Raw genomic sequence first — 23,202 nt, forward strand, 5'->3', positions numbered from 1 at the left:
GGAAATTACACCCCAAGAGCTCATCTGGGCCATATTCCTGTAGCTGACCTGGTTCCCATCCATCACAAGAAGAATCAGACCCAGGCTGAAGAGGGGGAAGACAGGGACCTTTGGGCCTTTTACCGGAGATAGAGGTTTCATTTGGGGTTCTTCTCTGGCTTCCACTTCCAACATAGAACTTGATAAGACACACACAGTGGCTCCAAAGACTTTAATCTCCAGAAAGATGCACTGAAACAATATAACCTGAAATCCACAATTTTATCACTGAGAACTAACCAAATTATTGGACAACTCGAGTGGGAGGCAGATGGATTTACTATACTAAATACAGACGACCATGAGCTGTAGTCAGAATGGAAGAACACACACACCATACCATCAAGCAAAAGTTCAGAATATTAAAAATCCATAATTAGCTGGGCAGTGGTGGCGCACGCCTTTAATCCCAGCACTCAGGAGGCAGAGCCAGGCGATCTCTGTGAGTTCGAGGTCAGCCTGGTCTACAAAGCGAGTTCCAGGAAAGGTGCAAAGCTACACAGAGAAACCCTGTCTCGGGACAAAAAAAAATCCATAATTATCTTTCTGCCAGTATGAATAAGTACCCACAGGAAAATGAACAGAACACTTTGTATATATTGTGTGTTGTGTGTGTATACATGTATGTATATATGTATGCACACATGCATACATGTATTTTTAAGTATAGTTTTGAACACACAATAAAGGAACAGCAGGCTGGGTAATAACTAGAGGACCATCCATAGGTCTTTTTCAGTGTCGGGATAAACTCAGAGTCTCATACGTGCTTGTCAAGTGCTCAGCCGCTGAGCTGTGTCTCCAGCACACACAAAACTCTTTTCTGAAGGTGATTCACAATGATGAGTGACATGGATGAGGATGAACAACAAAACACACAGAAGGATATTCTCACATGCTTGTCTAAAGACTAATGCCTCCTTTTTAACATCTTGACAAGAGTTAAGTTCAAACCTGGCCAGCTGTGAGGAGATGTCCTGGAACAGACCAATAACAAGCCAGGCAATTAAGTCAACAAAAATCCCCAACAAAAGAAAGCCCAAGATCTCATGGATTCACTAGTGAACTCTACCAAAGAGAAGAAAGTTCCTGTCAACCTTTCTTGGACTGTCTCAAATAACAGAAGAGGTAGGAAAAGTCCAAACGCATCTTACAACTCCAGCTTTGACTCTTATACCACAGCTGGACAAAAAAAAACGTTGCCAATGTTTCTGATAAACTTACATTTAAAAATCCTTAACAATACCAGAAAGTGAATTCAACAGCACATTAAAAGGATCATATACTATGGGACAGGATTGGCACAACATATACAAATCAATAATGTCATAGCCCTCATCAAAATAACGAATGATGAACATTATATAGTCACCTCAGAAGCAGGAAAAACCATTCAACAAAATCCTGTACTCTTTTATAAGAAACTCTCAATAAATGCGGTACAGACAGGATGTACTTCAGTATAACGATGACCTTACATCAGCCCCTCCCTGGAGAGCTACTGGCACTCCAGGAGTTGATGGCTCCTGGGGAAGGGGGGGGGGGTCACTGTCTTCAGTGATACAGCCACTAGCGAGTCTCCCGCGCTCCAGTGAAGAATTCGTACCCATGCCCATTTGTGGGCATCCTGGTCAAATTCAGTGGGCCACAAAACAAAAACATGCAACTAAAACAGATACACTAGTAGGAGAGGGGACTTGTTGAGAAAAGAGAGTTGATGGAGGTAGGAGAGGACCAAGAGAGGGTGGGGTGGTAAGTATGACCAGAACATGTCACACACATGTACAAATTCATTGAAAATAAACTATTGTTTTAAGATATAAATTAAAACAGTGAAAAATGACTACAAAAATCTGAGTTAAAATTTATGTTTATTTTTAGCCAGGTGTCATAGCACATTGCCTTTAATCCCAGCACTTAGGAGGCAGAGGCAGGAGGATCTCTGTGAGTTCAAGGCCAGCCTGGTCTACAAAGTGAGAACCTGTCTCAAAAAAAAAAAAACCAACAAACAAACAAAAGAAAATATTAATGTTGATTCTTAGTTATGTGTTCAAGTATGTGCTTGTGAGTCCAGGCGCCTGCAGGGGCCAGAAGACAGCAGCAGACCCCCTGGAGTTGGAATTCCAGGCAATGGGGAGTCACTTTGGATGCCAAGAGCTGAACCCAGGTCCTCCGGAAGAGCAGCACGGGCCCCTAACTGCTGAACATCTCCTCAACCCCAAGATCTGAGTTCTTTTCTTTTTTTTTTCTTTTTTGGTTTTTCAAGACAGGGTTTCTCTGCGTAGCTTTGCGCCTTTCCTGGACGGCTCAGCAGGTCAAAGTGATTGCCACCAAGTCTGACAACCTGAGTTCAGTCACTAGGACCCACATAGTAGAAGGCGTTATCCTCTGACCTCTACTTTTATGTTGTGATGTAGGCTCATGCATGCATGTATACACACACACACATACATGCACACACCAAATAAATAAATGTAAAAAAAAAAATTAAACATTGTGTTTTGGGGAAAATTTTCTTTCCTTTTATTGAACATAGATTTTTGTTGCTGTTCTTCTCACCTAATATATCCTGACTACGATTTCCCCTCTCTCTACTCCTCCCAGTTCCTCCCCACCTCCCTCCCATCCACATCCACCTCTTTTTGCCTCTCATTAGAAAGCAAGCAGGCTCCCAAGGGATAACAATAAATAAAATATAATATAATATAAGAAGATAAAACAAAAACCAACACATCGAGCCCAAGAGATTTTTTTTAAAGGAATGAAAAACTATCCAACCACATAATAAACTTGCCTCTGACAGAAAAGCTCATTGTGAGGAGTGGGAAGACTTCTAGTGCAAGCCAGCGATGTGACAGTTCACTAACTGATAAGCAGGGGCCGAAAGATTTAAGTAGTTAGTGAGCTTTTAAATGCGGCCCCTGTCGTGTATGCACAAGAGCAGTAAACACTTGAGCCCGGAACCTGGGAGTTTAGTTTTTCAGAAGCCGCGAGGGATCCATGATTTTTATGATTTTTATGTGGTGACCAAAGACAGTCTTATACTTTTTAGTGAATGTCACATCATTGAGAAACTGAATCTACAAGTGACCAAGATCCTTTTAAGAGAAAAAAATAAAGTCTGTATATGACAGGCCCCAAAAAGCATCACATTGAATGGTGACAAGCTGGGAGGGTCTCCTCGCACATAGGACAAGGATATCCACCCTTGTCACTCTTCTTTCATACAGTTCTAGAAGTCCCAACCAGAGCAATTAGGCAGGAAAAAGAAATAATGAGCCTCTAAATGAAAAGGACGGCAGGAAAGCTGTCTCCACTGGCACATGGTATGTATGTGAACACATAGAAGCCACAGAGAGTCTATCAAAACGAGCTCAGGCCAGGTTCCAGACACAAGACCAACATAGAAAAGTCAGTTTCATTCTATACACCAACAACAATCCATAAGGGGATGAGCAGACAATCCCAGTTACAATTTAACTGAAAGAAAATATAAAATACTTGGTGATGAAGTTAATCAAAGAAGTGAAAGATCTACTCACCAAACACCATAAAACACTTCTGAAAGAAAATAAAGACAATACAAACAAGTGGACACATAGTCTGGGTTTATAACGTGACGAGTTATTAAAGGGACTTTATACTTAGAATGAGTATCAGATCCAATACAATCCCTACCAAAATCCCAACAACACTTCTCACAAAATCCAGATGATCACAAATAGATAATGGGATCTTGAGCAAAAGGAAGAAAAGCTGAAACAACAGACCACCTAATTTCAAAATACACTGCAGAGATAGTTACCAAAGCAATGCAGTACTGGCATCAGACAAACATAAAGAACAATGGAGTACAGTACAGCACCCAGACAGAAATTTGTCCACCCATGGCTAAATGGTCTTCAACAAAGGCACCAAGACCACACCAAGAGACAGGATGGTCTCCTCCATATGAAGACTTAAATTAAGACCTGAAATTGCAAGGCTACTAGAATAAAACACAGAGCAATTATTTCTTTTTTTTTAATTTTTTTCTATTTTTTTAATTCATAATTATATAATTTCCCCTTTCCCTATCCTCCCTCCAATTCCATGTACCCTCCTTTTCTCTCTCTCAAATTCACAGCCTCTTTTTCTTTAATTGTTACATATGCATATGTGTGTATACATTACTCCTAAATACACAAATACAACCTGTTGGGTCTGTATAATGTTACTTGTACATAGGTTTTCAGGGCTGATTATTTGGTATTGGATAACCAGTCAGTGTATTCTTCCCTGGGGAAAGACTGTTTCTCCCCCTCTCAGCACTCCTTAGCTGCCTGCGGTTCTTCATCTAGACTTGAGGCCTCCTAGGTCTCCCCATTCCATGTTAGCACGTCTACTGATGTTGTCCTTGTTCAGGTCTGGTTTAGGCAGCCGTGTTGGTGAGACATCAAAGGTGTAGTGCTGTGGGATGTCTCTCTGTACACTGTGAATATGTGTTGCTCTGATTGGTTGATAAATAAAGCTGCATTAGCCTATGGCAGGGCAGGATGGAGACAGGCGGGAAAATCCAAGAGAGATAGTGAAAGGAGAAAGGAGTGAAGGAGACACCAGCTGCCGTCCAAGGATCAGCAAGATGCCAGCAGACCGGTAACACCATGGCCATGTGGCAACTTACAGATTAAGAGAAATGGGTTAAGTTATAAGAGCTAGCTAGCAAGAAGCTTGAGCCATAGGCCATCCTATCATAATTAATAGAAGCCTCTGTGTGATTATTTTATAGGTGGCTGCAGGATCACAGGGCCAAGCAGGGATGGAGAAACTTCCAGCTACATTTTGGCACCCAGACACGGTAGCAAGAATTTCCACCCAAAACCTGAGAAAGCTTTTTTAAAAAGATTCTGAAATGGAGCTATCATCAGCTTCCTAGTTACGTCTCTCAGGCAAACTATGATTACAGAGATGCCAAGGTGTTTGGGCTTGAGCTACAGCATGGCGGATTCTGGCCACAGTACACAGAGGCATCTCTAAGGCGAGCAGCATGCTGTGTGGCAGATTTAGCGTTTACTCATAAAAAAAATTTCTTCTGGGCTACACGCTGCTTGATGGAGGCATAAACCCACTGCCCAAAGCTGGTGGTAAAGGTACCTCTGCCATGTTGGGAAGCTGAGGTGGGCGGAGTCAGAAGCCAAAGCCTCCGCTTCAGTCCTAACCACACTGCAATTTAAAGCAATGATCAGAAAAGGATTATAGGGACACAAAAGACAGATTCACATGGAATAAACCTCTAAATGGTTTACAATGTATATAAAAGGTACATAGGCTTGAGAGAGAAAAGAGAAGGATATAGTCAATCATAAAAATAAAGTCTTTAAAAAATAAAATAATATATAAAAATAGGCCATTTAAAGATGGATATTACACAGAGAGTCTGGATTATATTGTTTTGGGATTTTTTAACTGCAGAAAGATATTTGATTATAAAGGCTGCTAAGTTAAAGCAATATATATGTATATATTTTAAAGGTATCTTGACTTCAAAATTTATGTCTAAGGATATGTTGCTTTGGAAAAGAAGTTCTGCTTTTCTTTCCACAGAAAATGAAAAGCTGTAGATTCCTTCCAGGTTAATATGGTTCCATCAAGGAATACCCCCTGAGAGGTCTCCAGATGATCCAACATTCAGAACAGCTTCAAGGCAACTGGCTCACAGAATATAGCCTCACAGACTATTCCAGTCAGGACTTGACCATAATCCTAAAATTGTCTTTGTGTCCCCATAACACTACCAGTGGCCCCAATCAGCAGGAAGTAGCCTAGAAAACTACACCCACATTCTCAAAAAATGGATGATGGGTCCACACACTTGAGAAGAGAATTTGACATTGCTGCTGCTGCTGTTGCTGTTATAGCAATGGTGGCCATCACTGCTACTGTTTCTGGGATTACCATTTCATAATTGCTTACTACAGCTAGCACAGTGGAGACCCTGGCAACAAAAGTAGCTACCACAGTTAGTTAATCTTCCATTCTATTGGGCATGATAAATTTAATTCAGTAGTTATATACATCTCAATTGGCTTTGAAAACTATAAATTAATAAACTCGAGCTCCAGTTGCTTTTGGAATACTATCTTACAAGGACTCCAACATACAGTATGGCTCGTTAAGGAAGGGAATGGCTCAGTTGCCTTTAGCCTACTGGCTATGGGTGAGATAGGACCTCTGTGAGTCATTTCTGTGTTGAACACACAGATTGCAAGCCCAGTGCCACTTTGAGATCTTTGGCAGCAGTTAACTCTGCAGCTCACACACGATTAAGCCTGTATGATAATGAGTATTCAGAGACAGGTAATTCCTGGAGGGCACTCACCAACCTAAGACAGAGAACCTGTGTGGCCTGGGCAGATGCCTCCATGACGTACGGTAAGGTGACCTGCTGATGTCCCATGCAACCCAAGTCAGGAACTCGTTTTTTAATAAAAGGGGGACCTGTAGGTCCCTGGCCCCCGTTTTGGGTAACTGTTGTCTTGCTTGCGGACCTTGACCTTGATATCCTCCCTATGCTAATTCCCTGCCAGGTTCCACCCTCCTGAATGCTAAAGGGAAGTTCCTTGTCTGTGTATCCTGAATAATGGGCGTTAACAGCTTAGATGCAAGATTGTAAAACATCAGTAGCAAACTTCTGCCCTCCGGGGTTCTCCCATTGTGCTGTAAGCCTGTATTTAAGACCTCCTCCCTCCTTCGGTAAATGACATTTGGCATTTAAAATTTAAAAAAAAAAAAAGTCTATTCCAAAGAATACAGAAATGATAAAGAACTAAGAGACAAAAAAAAATGGACGATGGATGTTTGTCTTTCTTTAGGGGTTGTTACAAATTGTTATTGGTCATAGTCAATCTCTTTCTAAAAAAAGAAAGGAGGATATGATATAGAAATGTAGGATATAGATATGATAGGATAAAAGAGTAGATTATTGAATCTACTTTTAAAGAGCAACAACTTGTTTGAAATATTTTATATTGCTATGGATTTTAGTTTATTGATACAAATTTAAAGTTAATTTTGTTATACTGTATGTATATTTTTGCTCTTGTTTAAGGTATTATGTTTATACAACTCATTTAAAGTTGTAATATATAATTAAGAAATACAGATTAATAGTCATGATAATCAAACTTATAATCATGTTAGTTAAGTTTTTAGGTATACAAAGATATATTTCAATTAGGTAGGTAATCTTCAAACAATTCAAAGACCTAAAGAATATGGCATTTAAAATGTTTTAAAAACTTAGACTTTTCTGGACAGTGAGACACATCTGCTCCTGGCAGCACTGATTTACTTCAAAGAGGAAGATGGGTATTGAAGACACTCCATATGGAGTTTATCTTCTTTTTGGCAAAACTGGACATTTGAGTAAGAAACAGCTCTTGCCTGGACTGCTTGATAATATGTTATATAAACTGGACATACAGGACCCATAGGAAAATGACCACTGAATTTTGCCAAAACAAGGCAAAATGGTCCTTCAGGTTCCTGCTTTGCAGAGGAGAACTCCAGACATTCTACAGGACACAGGGAGAAGCAACTAGGAAACTCTAGGCCTAAAAGCTGAAGATGGATGACATAACGTTGCAGAGGAGCTTTGGTTGACCATCCAGGAAGCCAGCTGTCTCTGTCATTTCCAGAATTTTGGAAGCTCCTTATAATGCACTTCCTGTTTACTTAGGTAATATATCCTTCTGGGGTCTTTGATGGAATTGAAGACTAGATAGTTATAATTATAGTTTTCCTTAATCATGATAAAAGATAAATTAAATATAAACTTTAGACTCACAAAAATAGGATAGATGGTAGAATATTTTCTAAATTTGCCAAATACAAATAGACTAGATATTGTAACTGTAATTCTTGCTTGACAACTGTTTTGTTATATATAACTTTACTATGTTAAGGTTAAAACCTTCATTTTTGATTAGACAGAAAAGGGAAAGTGCTATGGGATGTCTTTCTGTACTCTGTGAAGATGTGTTGCTCTGATTGGTTGATAAATAAAGCTGCATTGGCCTATGGCAGGGCAGGATAGAGACAGGTGGGAAAATCCAAGAGAGATAGCAAGAGGAAAAAGGAGAACAGGAGAGATGCTAGCCACCAGCCAAGGAGCAGCAAGATGCCAGCAGACCAGTAATGCCATGGCCATGTGGCAACTTACAGATTAATAGAAATGGGTCAAGTTATAAGAGCTAGCTAGCAAGAAGGTTGAGCCACAGACCATCCAGTTCATAATTAATAGAAGCCTCTGAGTTATTATTTTATAGGCGGCTACAGGACCAAGGGGCGGTGGGACTGGAGAAACTTTTGGCTACAGTGTAGCTTCTCTGACGTTTCTAGAGAGGGGAATAACAGAGTACAAGTATTTCTTTGGGGTGGGGGTTACACATGTATTATGACGCATGTATAGAAGTCAGAGAGCAACTTGTAGGAGTCATCTCTCTCCTTCCACTATGTGGGCCCTGGGGATCAAATTCAGTTCATCAGTTCTGGTACCCAGAGACTTTACCCAATTAAGCCATCTCAATGACCCAAGGAACTGTTTCTTGGTGTTGTTTCTTGGCAGTGATTTTTTTTAAGGTACACCACCAAAGACAAAACCAGACAAATGAGGTTCCATCAAACTACAAATCTTTCACACTAACAATCATCAGAAGAAAAGATAACTTCTGCAATATTTGTACACCATGTTTGTTTTTATTGTACACCATGTTTGTTAGTCATATTTGCAGAAGTATAACAAACTGCTGGACAACCAGCTTAAAAGGAAAGGTTTCTTTTAGCTCAAAGCCTTAAAGGTTCCAGTTCATGGTCAACAGTCCTCCTGCTTTGGGACATATGGCAAGGTAACATCATGGCAGAAGTGTGCAGCAGAGGAAACCTGTTCATAGCCCCAGTAGCCTAAGACCTCCCATTAAGTCCCACCTCCCAAATGATGCACTGCCTCCCAAGAAGTGGAGTCCCCAAGGATGGGGACTGGACACTTATGCAAACCATGACAGCATAAATATAGTGCAAGATTTGTATCCAAAATATATAAGGAACTGAAGTCAATAACAATAATAATAATAATAGTAACCTTACCTTAAAATAAGCAACAAGTCTGAATAGACATTTCTGAAGAGAAGACATGCAAATATACAAATAAATAAATATTACCATCACTAAATGTCATGGTTAATCTTGGTTGAATGTGGAATCAACTAAAAGATAAACCACCGGGCATATATGTGAGGGATTTTCATGATCTGACAGCTAAAATTGCAAGTACTTATGGTGTGCAATGACAGATGTATCTCAGCATAGCTAGGGGAGAAGCAAGAAATTAACATTAGTGTCTCCATAAAACATCTCTAGATAGAGAACTCAGCACAAAAGTTGAGAAATAGTTAAGAAGAGCGCAGAGCAGAAATGGGGGCCAAAGGACAGAGATGTGGAGAGTTCTGTCCCATTGTTTCCATGCTTGATGCTTTGAAATATTGTGTCACGTGGAGGCTTTTAGTATTAAAAATTAAATAAACAGAACCCCTTCCCCCAAAGCAAATTGTGGCCCAACACACAGATTACAGCTGATCTTGCAACATAGGGGAATGCCAGTTTCATTGCTCTGAAACACACACACACACACACACACACACACACACACACACACACATGCACACACACACGCACGCGCACGTGTGCATGATGTCTTTAATCCATAATAATACTGTATTTGGCTTTGGAGAAAAGAAGTGTCCAGAATAGAGCCAAACAAGCTGACAAGAAGCACAACTGTAGGCAACAAAGCTGAGAGAAGCCAGAGCAAGGGGTCATGGGACAATCAACTAGGGAATGTGGTCTCTACAACCCCATGGACATGGTGGGGTGGGGGTGTGTCTATAGAGAAATTTCTACTGAATAAAGCATACTTAATATAATACTACTTCATTTGGATTTTTTAAGAGTTTTTTTTTGGGGGGGGGTTGTTTTTGTTTTTGTTTTGTTTTTTGAGACAGGGTCTCACCATGTAGCTCAGGGTAATCTTGAACTTACTTCGTAGTCCAGGCAGACTTCAAACTTGCAATTCTCCTGCCTCAGTCTCCCACATACTAGGATTATTACAGGTTCAGGCCACCATGCCCAGCCTTGTTTGGGTACTTTGTGGGCTTTAGATTGTTTTCAATTAATCTTTTTATTAATTCTTTGAGAATTTCATACATGCATACGATGTATTTTGATCATACTCCTATTCCCCCTGTTACTTCTGGATCCACCTCCAACCTCCCACCCCTCCCACCCCTCCACCTGCTCACTGAACCTGGAGCTGCCCGATTCATCTAGACTGGCCTGCCAGCAAGCCCTGAACATCTCCTGCCTCTGCCTGCACAGTGCTGGGATTCCAGGCGCCCACTGCCACTCCTGGCTTCTTACACCGGTTCGGGAGATCCAAGTCAGATCCTCAGGCTTGCAAAGCAAGCGCCTTCCTGAGTGAGCCACCTCACCAGCACTGGCCCCTGAAACTCGGCACACTCGGTCTTCCTGTCATACACCCACATCCTTTAAAGGCGGGCTGTCAGCCTCCTATTTCTCCCGTCTCTCTACTCTCCTGCTCTCAATCTTCTCTTTTAAAGAACAGGCAGTTTAGTAACTAACACATCTGAGATTTTTATGTGACTGAAGGCAAGGCAGACTGGTGCCTGTGTAAGCTCAAGAGAAACGATGCCACCCACCTTCACACGCACCCCCAATTAAGTAAGTAACGAGGGTCAAAGGTGATTGAATCCAAGATAACCAACGCATAGGCTACCAGTTTCTCGCCCCTTTGGTCCAGAACTCCCTCCAGTTTAACCAGCTCTTGGACATACACTGTCCACGAGTCTTTGGCCTCATCCTTCCTTCCTGTTCCCCTGCTCCAGCTCAGCCCCAGCCAGCACAGAGCTCACACAGAGTACGACACGGACAACATCAGGGTCCTGAGCGGCCAACAGGTCTCTGCCAGCTTAATAGCACAGACAACTCTTTCCTCTTCACAAAGGAAAAGGGCAGCCTTCACTGCTCTCCCTCAAAGTCCACTTTACACACCTCTTATCCCTAAACTTCCCCACATCCGGGGCACACCTTTTCCTATAAGAACTATTTCTCATTCTCACCCCTCAGAGCCGGGTTCCTTCTCACGGCCTGCCTCTCCACGCCTCTCCAGGACCAGCATCCTCTCAGCTACAGGTAGGCAGGGCTCAGGCAAACAAAGACGGTTGTTTCCTCAGATGTAACAGTTCTCCTTCCCATGGCCTGTGCCCACTGACACCCTCCTTCACAGGGCCCAAGTCTCTTCGGACTCACCTCTAGGTTTCTACCAGACATTCCCAAGGCGACTACAGCCCCCAAGCCACGAGGCCGTGGACCCCTGGAGGCTACCCACCCAGGCGAAACTCAGAACACTGTGGCAGGACATGACCTCTTGACTGGGTCCAGGCAGAGGAGCTATGGAAGGTGTGAATGTCTTAGACCCAGTTCACTCCAGGTTGGCTACTCTGCCCTCCCTCTTACACCGGGACCACAAAGCCCCCCGGGTTTCTCTGGAGGCAGCAATTATATTTAACCACCTTTTCTACTGACGTTGACATGCTAGGTTTCCACATCTGCCCAACGGCTCAGAGCCCTCAGGAGTCAGGGAGTGCATACACAGGAGCCCATTTTCCACACCACCCTCAAGACACCCCTTTTCTTTTTTTTTTTTCTTTTTTTTTTTTCTTTTTGGTTTTTTTTTTTTGTTTTGTTTTGTTTTGTTTTTGTTTTTGTTTTTTTGTTTTTCGAGACAGGGTTTCTCTGTGTAGCTTTGCGCCTTTCCTGGAACTCACTTGGTAGCCCAGGCTGGCCTCAAACTCGCAGAGATCTGCCTGGCTCTGCCTCCCGAGTGCTGGGATTAAAGGCATGTGCCACCACCGCCCGGCCCAAGACACCCCTTTTCTACCATGCCGCTCAGTGTAGACCACGCTGGCTCCTAGGCACTCACTAGATGATGGTATTGGCCTCACTGAAACTATCATTCTCCTCTATCTGCTGAGAGCCAGCTCCCTGAGTGTTGCTCATTTCCCCCCAAATTCATCATTCCAAAGTATCCCCACAAAGATTCTAAGGCCTAAAAGCAGGGACATACCTGGGTCTTGGAATGATGCTCAGGTCCCAAGAAGAGGGTGGGATAACACGCAAAACACCCCTTAGAGGACAGCTGCCTCCCCGGCCCCTGGCCCACCAATACCTACTGTCCAAATGTCGCCAACTTTCATCCGCTAAGCCCGCCCACCAGCATAAGTCACAGGAAGAAAGGAAATGCCGACCTGCTGTCCTCCACTGGACCGCCATACAAGACCACACTTACCTTGAGCCAAGACTCAAAGAGTTGCTAGAAATCCCCTCCCCTCCCAACCACGCCACATCAACAATAATCCCTGGAAACAGAGCAGCCTCATGAATATTGAAAACACACGCACCTACCCTATCTGTAATTCAGTACATTTTGTGAGGGGCAGTCATTCTCAAAAAGCAAAGCTCAACACCCCTAAAACACTCATGGTGCCATCTCATTCCTTCCCCAAAAGGATTCAGACTCATGAACATAGGCATCCACAGGAAAGGGAAAGAACAAAGGAAAAAGCGGAAGAGCCTCCCACCATCATGAGGTGAACCATGCTCAAAAACTCCGACCCTCTGAGGCTGCACTTACTAGAAGGCTAGCCAACGAGTCACCTGAAGCAGCGCCAGACTTTCAGATGTGGGTCCATGTCTCTCCAGACCCTGCACAGAGCTGGGACCTGTGACTTCCATCTGTCGGCGCAAGGTCTTGGAGGGACCCGGGTGGCCCAGACCTGGCCTGCATCTCTCGAAGGTTACATACCTCAACAGGTTGAAGCTCAGATCAAGCCTCTTTGCAAAATGTCCGCAGTCCCTGCCGAGCTGCTCTGGGATTTCTCTGCAGTCCTGGCCTATGTAAGACACCTGTACAGTAAATGTAACAGAAATGGAAATTACCCAGCTGCTCACAACCCCGAGCCACGGATCACACAATTGCTTCTACAACTTTAACGGCTGGTCCTCAAAACAAAAAGGCTACACTGTGCCTATTCCCCCAAGATTTTACGGATCCTGCCAATAGCTCCCCTTTCCTGGCACAGTTAGCATGATGGAGACATATTGTGGCATGATAGAAATTAGGTTGAAATTGGCTAAGATGCAGGTGCCCAAAAGAAACTCAATGTCGGAGCATATGGAGATAACCACAACCGTCAGCCATCCACCCTGACCTTTGTGACAGTTGGCCATCTGTTCTCTCTCTCTCCCAACCACTCCATAATACTCTGGTCCTCTACCCAGCACGCCTCAACGTTTCCTCCATCTTCAGGAGCAACTGCTGAAGTCACAATGGAAAGTGGCCCACCTTCTGATGCTGCCACAAAATCTAATCTATAAAGCTCATACTTGACTGTACAATCAAGTTATTTAAAAAAGAATCTCAAAATCACGCTGAAAGGAAGTCCATGGTTTTGTGTTGCCTTGCATTCACAGCTCAGTGGCAGCACACAGCCCTCGGGCCACAGGCTGGACACCTATACCTTTGGACCCCCAAGGTGCTAAAACAATCAGGGCTGGGCAAGGAAATCTCCCCAGGCCATCCATCCCGTCCTATGCCCACTGTGTGTAAAATGCCCAGCATACTCCCAGCTGAGCTGGTGGCAAGGTAAAGGGTGGCATGTAGCCAGAGTCGCTGAGGTTCTCCCATCAAGAAGACATGTGTTTATTTAATGTGTGTATTTTGCCTACATGTATGTATGTCATATATGTCCTTGGAGCCCAAGGAGGCAGAAGAGGGTATCAGTACCCTATAACTGGAGTTATAGACGGCCATCAGCCTCCATGTGAGTGCTGGGAACTGAACCCCAGTCTTCTGCAAGGGCAGCAAGCACTCTTTACTACCAACTATCTCCCTCTTTCCTTCTTCTTAAATTTTTATTAATCTTTTGAGAGTTTCATGCAATTATATTTTGATCATATTCACCCCCAAGCTCCCACCTCATCAGAACTTTTTATTTTGACCTATTTGTGTTGGCCATATACTCCTAGGTGTGGAACAACACACTGGAGGATGGTTGACCTACCAGGGGCCACATCTTAAAGCAAATTGACTCCTCCTCCCCCAGAAGCCATCAACTGTCCATAGTTCCTCAGTTAAGGATGCTGGCTCCTGAGCTTCCCTCCCCATGATGGAATGTTGAATGACTTGGTCTTGTCCAGGTCTTGTGAGGGCAACCACAGTTTATGATGGTCCTGTCATGTCCAGAGAACACTGTTTCGCTCCAGTCCTCCCCATCTCCAGCTCTTACAATCTTCCTAACCCCACTTCCTTGGTGGTCCCTGATGGTGGGGGCAGGGAGAAGGAGGAAGAGTGATGTGGCTGTCCCATTTCAGTCCTCCAAGTGACACTCTGCACTTTGAACAGCTATGAGTTCCTTCATTAACCACCCTCAACTACACATACAAAAAAAAAAAAAAAAACAAAACAAAAAACAAAAAACAATTCTCTGACATCTGAGAGCTGCACTAATCTATGGGCATAGTGAAATGAATTCAGAGGGTCATTTGATAGTATGTTCACTTAGCAGAATAACAGTAGTGGGTGCATCCCTGGGTTCTCACCAACCTTGGGTTCTTGGCCAGATTTACAGTACCACGCCTGAGTTTCCTCCTGTGGAACAGGCCTTACGTCCAGTGATTGGTTACCCCGATAATGTCCATGCCACCATTGTACCTATGGGCGTATCTTGCCATTCTGGTCATTATTGCGTTCACATCAGGATAAGACTATCTTGATGGCGTTTTCCCCAGCAGCGTACATAGCACCCGCTAGCCAGAAAGCTTTTGTAAGCCTTTTGCCTCCTTCAGCATTCTTTTTATTTTTATCTTATTTATATAATCATTTAAACATCTCATGTGTATTTCCAAATATTAAAAGGCCTAGCTAAATTTTGATCCTAGAACTTTTGAGAAGACTTTCAGGGGCCCTTGTCTCTACTCTAACCACCCAGTTTGGGGAATCCATTGTTAGGATTACAGGCTGCAGGCAGAAAAGCATGCATCACAGATGACCAAGAGGTACACAGACATAAAACATTACTGAACTATCCTACCTTCAAACACCAGGTAGAAACCTGGCACTTTGTAGCTATAACACTGATCCTGTCTTCCGACAAACCTACCTTCTATGCAGACAGACAAAGATGTCTTGGGATGACTGACAGATCTCCAGAGCACTATGTTTCTTAACAGGGAAGAAAATATGGTGGTCATCAGACATCCTGGGATATTGGGCTGAGCCTTATGGATGACAGATAACCAACTGTCTCAGAACTACAAAGCGATGTCACAGCACCCCAGCACCCTCCTTTTCTCAAGACATTGCTCATGCCCTCCTCCCACATGGTGACAAACTGCTGACAACATAATGTCTCATATTTTCTGTCTTCCCAGTCTCTGTCCCTCAGTCACTTCATTCCAGGAAGAGAGACAGCGGGAGAAGAAGAGATGGAAAAAAATAGCTAACCCTGCTGAGTGGTGACATCACACACCTATAATCCTAGCACTTGGGAGGTAAAGCAGTTGCCTGGGTAACTGAGTATGTTCAAAGCCAGCCTGAGTAGCCTAGCCAAGTTTTTACACCTCTAAAAGATGACCTCAACAAAATAATTTTGAATTGTTTAACATGTATTTATTTACTCTCTCTCTCTCTCTCTCTCTCTCTCTCTCTCTCTCTCTCTCTCTCTCTCTCTCGTGTGTGTGTGTGTGTGTGTATGTGTGTGTGTGTGTGTGTGTGTGTGTGTGTACACTTGTGTGCATGGCACACCCATGGTAGATAGAAAGCAACTTGAAGTTCTACCATGTAGGTCCCAGGATGAAAATCAGGCTTAATGGCAATTGCTTTTACCCGCTGAATAATAACCCAATAAAATATTTTTTACTCATACTGATATGATAAATATCATATGTGATATTAAATATGATGATGATAATAATAATAAAGGGATCTCACATCAATCCTCAGTCTTTCCTCTTTCTATATTAGATCTATTCCTTTTGCAGCATTGAGAGCTATAAAGTAAGTTCTGCTTCTAAGCTGAGGTGGAAATCACACACCAAGGAAAGATTGGGACTAGAAGGTCCCAATCAACCTAAGGGCTTGGTCTCAATCTGTAACATGTTCTATAAGTTCACATTAACCCTCCAGGTCCATGAGGACCCAGGCTTGCGATCACAGAAGCTCTGCCCCAGGGAACAAGTTCTGGATCCATTTTTGAGCACCAGTGTTACTATCTACTAGCTGTTTCCTTGGATAAGTCACAATGTCCTGGAACTTGTTTCCTCTTTTGTTTTCTTCACTTAGAGAGTTGCATGTAACCCAGGCTGGCCTGGAGCTCACCATGTAGCCGAGGATGACCTTCAGCTTCTGCTCCTCCTGCTAGGTTTATGCTGGGCATCAAACCCAGGGCTCTGTGCATGCTAGGCAGGCATGCACTCTACCAGCTGAGTGATCCAAGTACTGTCACCAACTCCCACCAAAAGCAGTTACGATAGCACAGTAACTTTTTTTTGTTTGTTTGTTTGTTTTGTTTTGTTTTTTTGTTTTTCGAGACAGGGTTTCTCTGTGCAATGTTGGTGCCTGTCCTGGATCTCGCTCTGTAGCCCAGGCTGGCGGCCTCAAACTCACAGAGATCCACCTGGCTCTGCCTCCCGAGTGCTGGGATCAAAGGCGTGTGCCACCACCGCCCAGTGCGCAATAACATTTACTAAACGCCAGCCATGTGACTAGCATCTTTTGTATCCTCACAAAACAGCCTTTTGAATCAGACAGCCGCATCACCATCACACTTGTGTAACAGGGATAAAATGACAGATGAAAGGCACTGTCTCTGCTGTGGAGGGTCACCCAATCAGGAGCTGTTGTTTCGGGCCAGTGTCCCCATGGAGAAGATTGGTCGTCCTCATTATCTCTTGAGCCTAAGATTTCAGCGCCCAAATTTCAAATTTGCATTTATGTCTGTACTTGAATCCATGCCACATCCTGTTGCTGTCATACATTAATGGAAAAAAGAAAGATGTAATGCTGAATACAAATGAAGCATTCAAGCCAAGAGAAGCCAAACAAGGTCAGGCCCGTGATGAATAAAAAGATTTTACAGAGAAAAATGATGGGACAGTACCAACCTTCCCACTTACACGTCAGCCACTGGCCCATGGTGGCCCCAGAAGCAGCAATACAGCATCAAACAAATGTCACCTGCCATCTCTATAAACTGTTTTTATCCTACTGAAAACTTCCCTTTGCACTCAAACCATCCCTTCATTTAGGATGTATAATTCTCTAAATACTGAAAGAGTTGCATCCAATTTTGTACGTGGATATTTCAGTTACATTATAATGAAAATGACCGTCAACCCCTTGGGCTTCTCAGAAGTTTTTTTCTCCCTTTAAGAGGGATCAGGATGCGGTGGCTCAACAGTGAAGAGCAGGGGCTGAGGAGATGGCTCAGCGGTTAAGAGCATTGGCTGCTGATCCAGAGGTCCTGAGTTCAATTCCCAGTAACCACATGGTGGCTCACAACCATCTGTAGTAAGATCTGATGCCCTCTTCTGGCATGCAGACATACATGCAGGCAGGACACTGTATACATAATAAATAAATAAATCTTAAAAAAAAAAAGTGAAGAGTACTTCCAGAGGACCCAGTTCTGTTCCCAGCACCCACATCTGGCAGCTCACAACTGCCTGCAAGGCCAGCTCCAGGAAGTCTGTCTTAATCTGTTTTATACTATTGTGCTAAAGACCACTAACCAAAAGCAACTCATGGAGAAAAGGATTTATTTGGATTGCATATTCCAGGTCACAGTCCACTGAGGAAAGGCAAAGCAAGAACTCCAGGAGGAATCTGGAAAGAGAAACTGAAGCAGAGATCAAGGAGGAACTCCAATTATTGGCTTGCACCCCATGGCTTGCCTACAGGTCAATCTGATGGGGACATTTTCTCAATTGAGGTTTCCTCTTCTCAGATGACTCCAGCCCATATCAAGTGCCAAAAACCTAACCAACACAATATATGATGCACTCTCCTGGCTTTCTTGGGCACCCACACACACACTACTCACAGACACACAAATGCACACAAGTAAAAATAAATCCTTTTTGAAGTTTTTTTTTTTTTTTTTAAAGAAGAATCTAGGGCTGGAAATGTAGCTCAATGGTCACATGCTTGCCTAGCATGCAGAAGTGCTGGCCTAGAGCCCCAGCACAAAAACAAATAATAATTATTTATTACCCCAAGGTATTTTATATCATTTGTGGCTAACTGTACAATGGAAAAAAGAAAGCATCTTCAACAAATGGTGCTGGCATAACTGGATGTCAATGTGTAGAAGGCTGCAAATAGATCCATATCTGTCACCGTGCACAAAACTTAAGTCCAAGTGGATCAAAGACCTCAACATAAATCCAGCTACTCTGAACCTGCTAGAAGAAAAAGTAGGAAATAGTCTTGAACGCCTTGGCATAGGAGATCACTTCCTAAATATAACACCAGTAGCGCAGACACTGAGACAAACAATCAATCAATGGGACCTCTTGAAACTGAGAAGCTTTTGTAGAGCAAAGGATACGGTCAACAAGGCAAAGCGACAGCCTACAGAATGGGAAAAGATCTTCACCAACCCCACATCTGACAGAGGACTGATATCCAGAATATATAAGGAACTCAAGAAATTAGACATCAAAAGGACCAACAGTCCAATTGAGAAATGGGCTTTAGAACTAAACAGAGAATTCTCAACAGAGGAATCCCAAATGGCTGAAAGACATTTAAGGAATTGCTCAACTTCCCTAATCATCAGGGAAATGCAAATCAAGACAACTCTGAGATACCACCTTACGCCTGTCAGAGTGGCTAAGATCAAAAACACTGAAGACACTTTATGCTGGAGAGGATGTGGAACTAGGGGAACTCTCCTCCACTGCTGGTGGGAATGCAAGCTTGTACAACCACTTTGGAAATCAATATGGCGCTTTCTTAGAAAATTGGGAATCAATCTCCCCCAAGATCCAGCTATACCACTCCTGGGCATATACCCAAGAAATGCTCAATCATACCACAAGAGCACTTGCTCAGCTATGTTCATATCAGCATTGTTTGTAATAGCCAAAACCTGGAAACAACCTAGATGCCCTTCAACTGAAGAATGGATAAATAAATTGTGGCACATATACACAATGGAATACTACTCAGCAGAGAAAAACAACGACATCACACGGTTTGCAGGCAAATGGATGGATCTAGAAAAAATCATCCTGAGTGAGGTAACCCAGACTCAGAAAGACAAATATGGTATGTACTCACTCATAGGAAGATGCTAGATGTGGAACAAGGATGACTAGACTGCTACTCACATCACCAGTGAGGCTACCTGGAAAACGGGACCCCAAAAAAAGACACGGAGAAATGGACAAGATCTACATGAATAGCCTGGTCATGAGTGGGAACAATGAAGGGCGACAGTCGAGGGAAAGAGTGGGAGATCCTAGCTGGATCAAGAAAAGAGAGGGAGAACAAGGAATAGGAGACCATGGTAAATGAAGACCACATGAGAAGGTGAGAAGGGGAGGAAGCAGAGAGCTAGGGAGGCCCACGGAGATCCACAAAGATACCCCCTCAAAAGACTGCTGGCAATGGTCGCGAGACGGCAGAAACTGACCTACTCTGGTGATGGGATGGCCAGACACCCAAATAGTGGTGCCATAAACCCCATCCAAGGACTGAGGAATCTGAAGGCAGACATCCACGGCTGGGCCCCTGGTGGAGCACTGGGAGTCTAATTAGTGAGTAAGAAGAGGATTTATATGAGCGAGAATTGTTGAAGCCAAGGTTGGATAAAGCACCGGGACAAATAACCAAATGAATGGAAGCACAGGATCTATGAACCAAAGGCTGAGGGGCCCCCAACTGGATCAGGCCACCTGAACGGGTGAGACAGTCAGTTGGCTTGATCTGTTTGGGAGGCAGCTGTGCATTGGTGCCAGGTCCTGGGCTCGTTGCATGAGCTGGCTGTTTGAATCCTGGGACTTATGCAGGGACACTTGGCTCGGTCTGGGAGGGGGGAATGGACCTGCCTGGACTGAGTCTACCAGGTCAACCCCGGTCCTCGGGGAAGACCTTGATCTGGAGGAGGTGGGAATGGGGGGTGGGCTGGGGGGAGGGGTGGGCGAGAGGGGGAGAACAGGGGATTCTGTGGCTATTATGTTGAACTGAATGGTGTTGTAAAATAATAATAATAATAAAAAAAAAACCAAAAAAAAAAAAAAAAAAAGAAGAATCTAGGGCTGGAAATGTAGCTCAATGGTCACATGCTTGCCTAGCATGCAGAAGTGCTGGCCTAGAGCCCCAGCACAAAAACAAATAATAATTATTTATTAATTAATTAAAAAGAGAAGAGAATAGAGGTTTATTGAAGTGTTAACTGACAAGAGGCACAGATGCTAAAAGGAATATCTTCTAATGTTCTATAACACACAATGGCAATGGATAATAACCATTGTGCATTGTGTGTTTCAAAACAGCCAGCAGAAAGGTCTGACAGTCCCTAGCACAAGCAAGGAAATAGTATTTACTATAATAGATATACCAAACCCATTCTTTTGATCATTACACACTATATACACGTATTGAAACATTATACTGCACCCTGTTGGATCAGTGGGTTTTTGTTGTTGTTGTTGTTGTTGTTGTTGTTGTTAAGAAGGAACTGTCTGTCAGGTTCATGCACATTCAAGGTGCTATGTCTCACAGTGGGTGCTGTTATAAATTGTGTGGAGCAAATGCTAGCAAATACTCTAGCCCCAGAGTCAGGCACCCACATTCACTATCCAAAGGGTGTATGAAAGATACTCCTGCACTCTTCTAGCTCCTCCCAGTAGTTTATTTTGAAATACTGGGCGGGGCTCAAAATGTCTCACCCACAAGTCAGCCGATGCCCCTGAGTCCTGTGCAGCAGGCTCCGTTAGGGGCGCAGGAAACATCAAGTCTGGAGAAGGACGAGATAAGAAAAAGGAAGTCTGGGGAAGCTTCGACCTCACTGTCAAGTTCTCCAGGAACTTGGAAGAAACCACACATAGAGAATGCTGGGACTGTAAATGCAGAGACCACAGCATGCATGAGGGGACCCTGCTTCTTAGGCAGACACACGCAGGGGCAGGCCCCTACACACACACACACACACACACACACACACACCTCTTTCTAAACCGTCAAACTCACTCCCAGAAGCCCTCTTCCCCTTGCTCAGAAAAAGATCCACTTTTTAGCCACTGAGCACGGGCTGACAGCACTTTGGCGCGCTCACTCCTGAACTCTGGACTTGTGCCTGTCAGAGGCTCCAGGCAGGGCCAGCAATCCTAGGAGACAACACTGTCAATAGAGGCAGCAGAGAGCCGGTAACACAGCTCATTTCCATCAATACCTGAAGGGTGCCTGGCACACAGTAGTCACTCAATAAATGTTGAGGAAGGTACCAGACTCCTGAAAAGGGGAATACAGTCATTTGGTGGGGTGCACACAGCTGTGTGAAATCCTGAGGCCTCTAAGGAAGTACAATTCCCTAATCATAAGGGAGAACTTTCGCATCTCACAACTGTTTCCCCAGAGTGGAGAAGAACTTTGCAAAGTAAGAGAGCTGGCTTCATGAGGAGGAAGGGAAGCAAAAGAGAAACCTTTTATCAGCAGAGACAGGGCCCCTGCTCGGCCTCATGAGGGTCACTCCAAACCTGGAGACCTCACTCCAGGCCTGAAAGCAGGTAAGGCCAGATGTCTACCATCTGGTGTTGCCGCGCCCTAGTGACACACCTCTTCAAGAAACCAGTAACCAAGTAAAACTGTAGAGGACCCTGGGCCTCCACCAGCCTTGGGAAAGAAGATCACTCTGGTAGCAGAGCTCCGGCCAGCACTCGGAGGACACATTGTAGCTTTCATTGTGGCTTTCATTTGGTGACCCTGTGTACTTTGCTGTCATGGGCCCCCTTCCTGCATGGGAATGTATCCATCCACTTGCTTTACAGTACACTTGTAGTATCAACGGCTAAACGGTTGCCTATTAAAAACATTTTCTTGCACAACAAAACTTCTTTTAAAACCCGGATTCTGAAAGAAGAAACTGAAACACTTTTGGTGGACCCTGAAAAATACGAGCCACCAGTACTGGGTCTCATGGAGAAGTTAGTCCCCAAGTGTCGATCAGTGTGACTCTAGAAACAGAGGAAGGCAGGGATCTGGGCTGCTTACCACACCGGCAGGGAGTGTGCCAGGATCAAAAGAAGGGTCTGACCTCTTCAACCTAGAGCGAGTGTGGGCACTTGGCACACATCACCTGCACGCAGCCACTTCCCAGGAAAAGAGAGCCCACGTTAAGCCTTGGAGAACTGGACCCCCGCAGTCCCTCCCATCCCCAGCTGGGCACCGGGACTGGATGGGGCTGGCTCAGACCGACTTACTTGAGTTCCACTGACCACGAGCCCAGCCATGGTGGCGGGGGCACGGCGGGCGGGCTGCACTGAGCACTGGCTGCACTGGCGGGCGGCGCAGTTCCGCACTGGGTAGTCAGCTGACCGGCGGAAGCCCTAGGCGCCGGACCGCCACCGAGAAGTGCGCGCAGCTGTGCTGCCGCGGCTTGCTTGGCTCCACCGACCGGGGTGCACGTGAACCTCGGCCGCCCGGCAGCTCGCAACAGGTGGCCCGCTGCACTGCACCTAACATGGGGACCCCTAGCGACTACTCCTCTCCCCTGCGCTGTTCCTGCCCGGTTCTCCCCCATCCCCGGGCCCCTGCACCCCAAGAAGGGCCCCTCTAGAACTCGATGCCCAGAACTTTATTGCATTCATCAGACTCAGGCTTCGGGGTGAAGGGGGTCTCCATCATGGGCATGCCATCATCAGAGCCGTTTGTTCCCGGCTCGGAACTGGGCCTTCCCAGAATTTCACAACCTCAGTTACGCAACTGCCCTAAACTGCTAAAAGGAGGGGCCTCCTCACCCACAGTCCCCTCCACCGCTTTGGTGGGGA

The 23,202-nt window shown here is 44.4% G+C and overlaps 1 protein-coding gene across 4 annotated transcripts in view; it reads right to left on the bottom strand.

Annotated features, from left to right (window-relative positions):
• The window catches only part of Lrmda (leucine rich melanocyte differentiation associated), a 1,030,542-nt gene extending 1,007,733 nt beyond the window's left edge, over positions 1 to 22,809 (bottom strand). The window contains exons 1-2 of one of the 4 annotated variants that reach the window (XM_076544649.1): positions 22,636 to 22,807; positions 12,956 to 13,056 (exon numbers count right to left, since the gene is read on the bottom strand). In XM_076544649.1, the coding sequence (XP_076400764.1) occupies positions 12,956 to 13,056; positions 22,636 to 22,665 (131 nt within the window). In that variant the 5' untranslated portion in view covers positions 22,666 to 22,807. Of the gene's footprint in view, positions 1 to 12,955; positions 13,057 to 22,635 lie in introns of all 4 variants that reach the window. The other 3 variants (XM_076544648.1, XM_076544654.1, XM_076544651.1) reach the window with 3 other exon arrangements.
• Between the last annotated feature and the right edge of the window lie 393 nt (positions 22,810 to 23,202).

This window comes from Peromyscus maniculatus, chromosome 9 (assembly GCF_049852395.1).
Source record: "Peromyscus maniculatus bairdii isolate BWxNUB_F1_BW_parent chromosome 9, HU_Pman_BW_mat_3.1, whole genome shotgun sequence".
Lineage (NCBI taxonomy): Eukaryota > Metazoa > Chordata > Mammalia > Rodentia > Cricetidae > Peromyscus > Peromyscus maniculatus.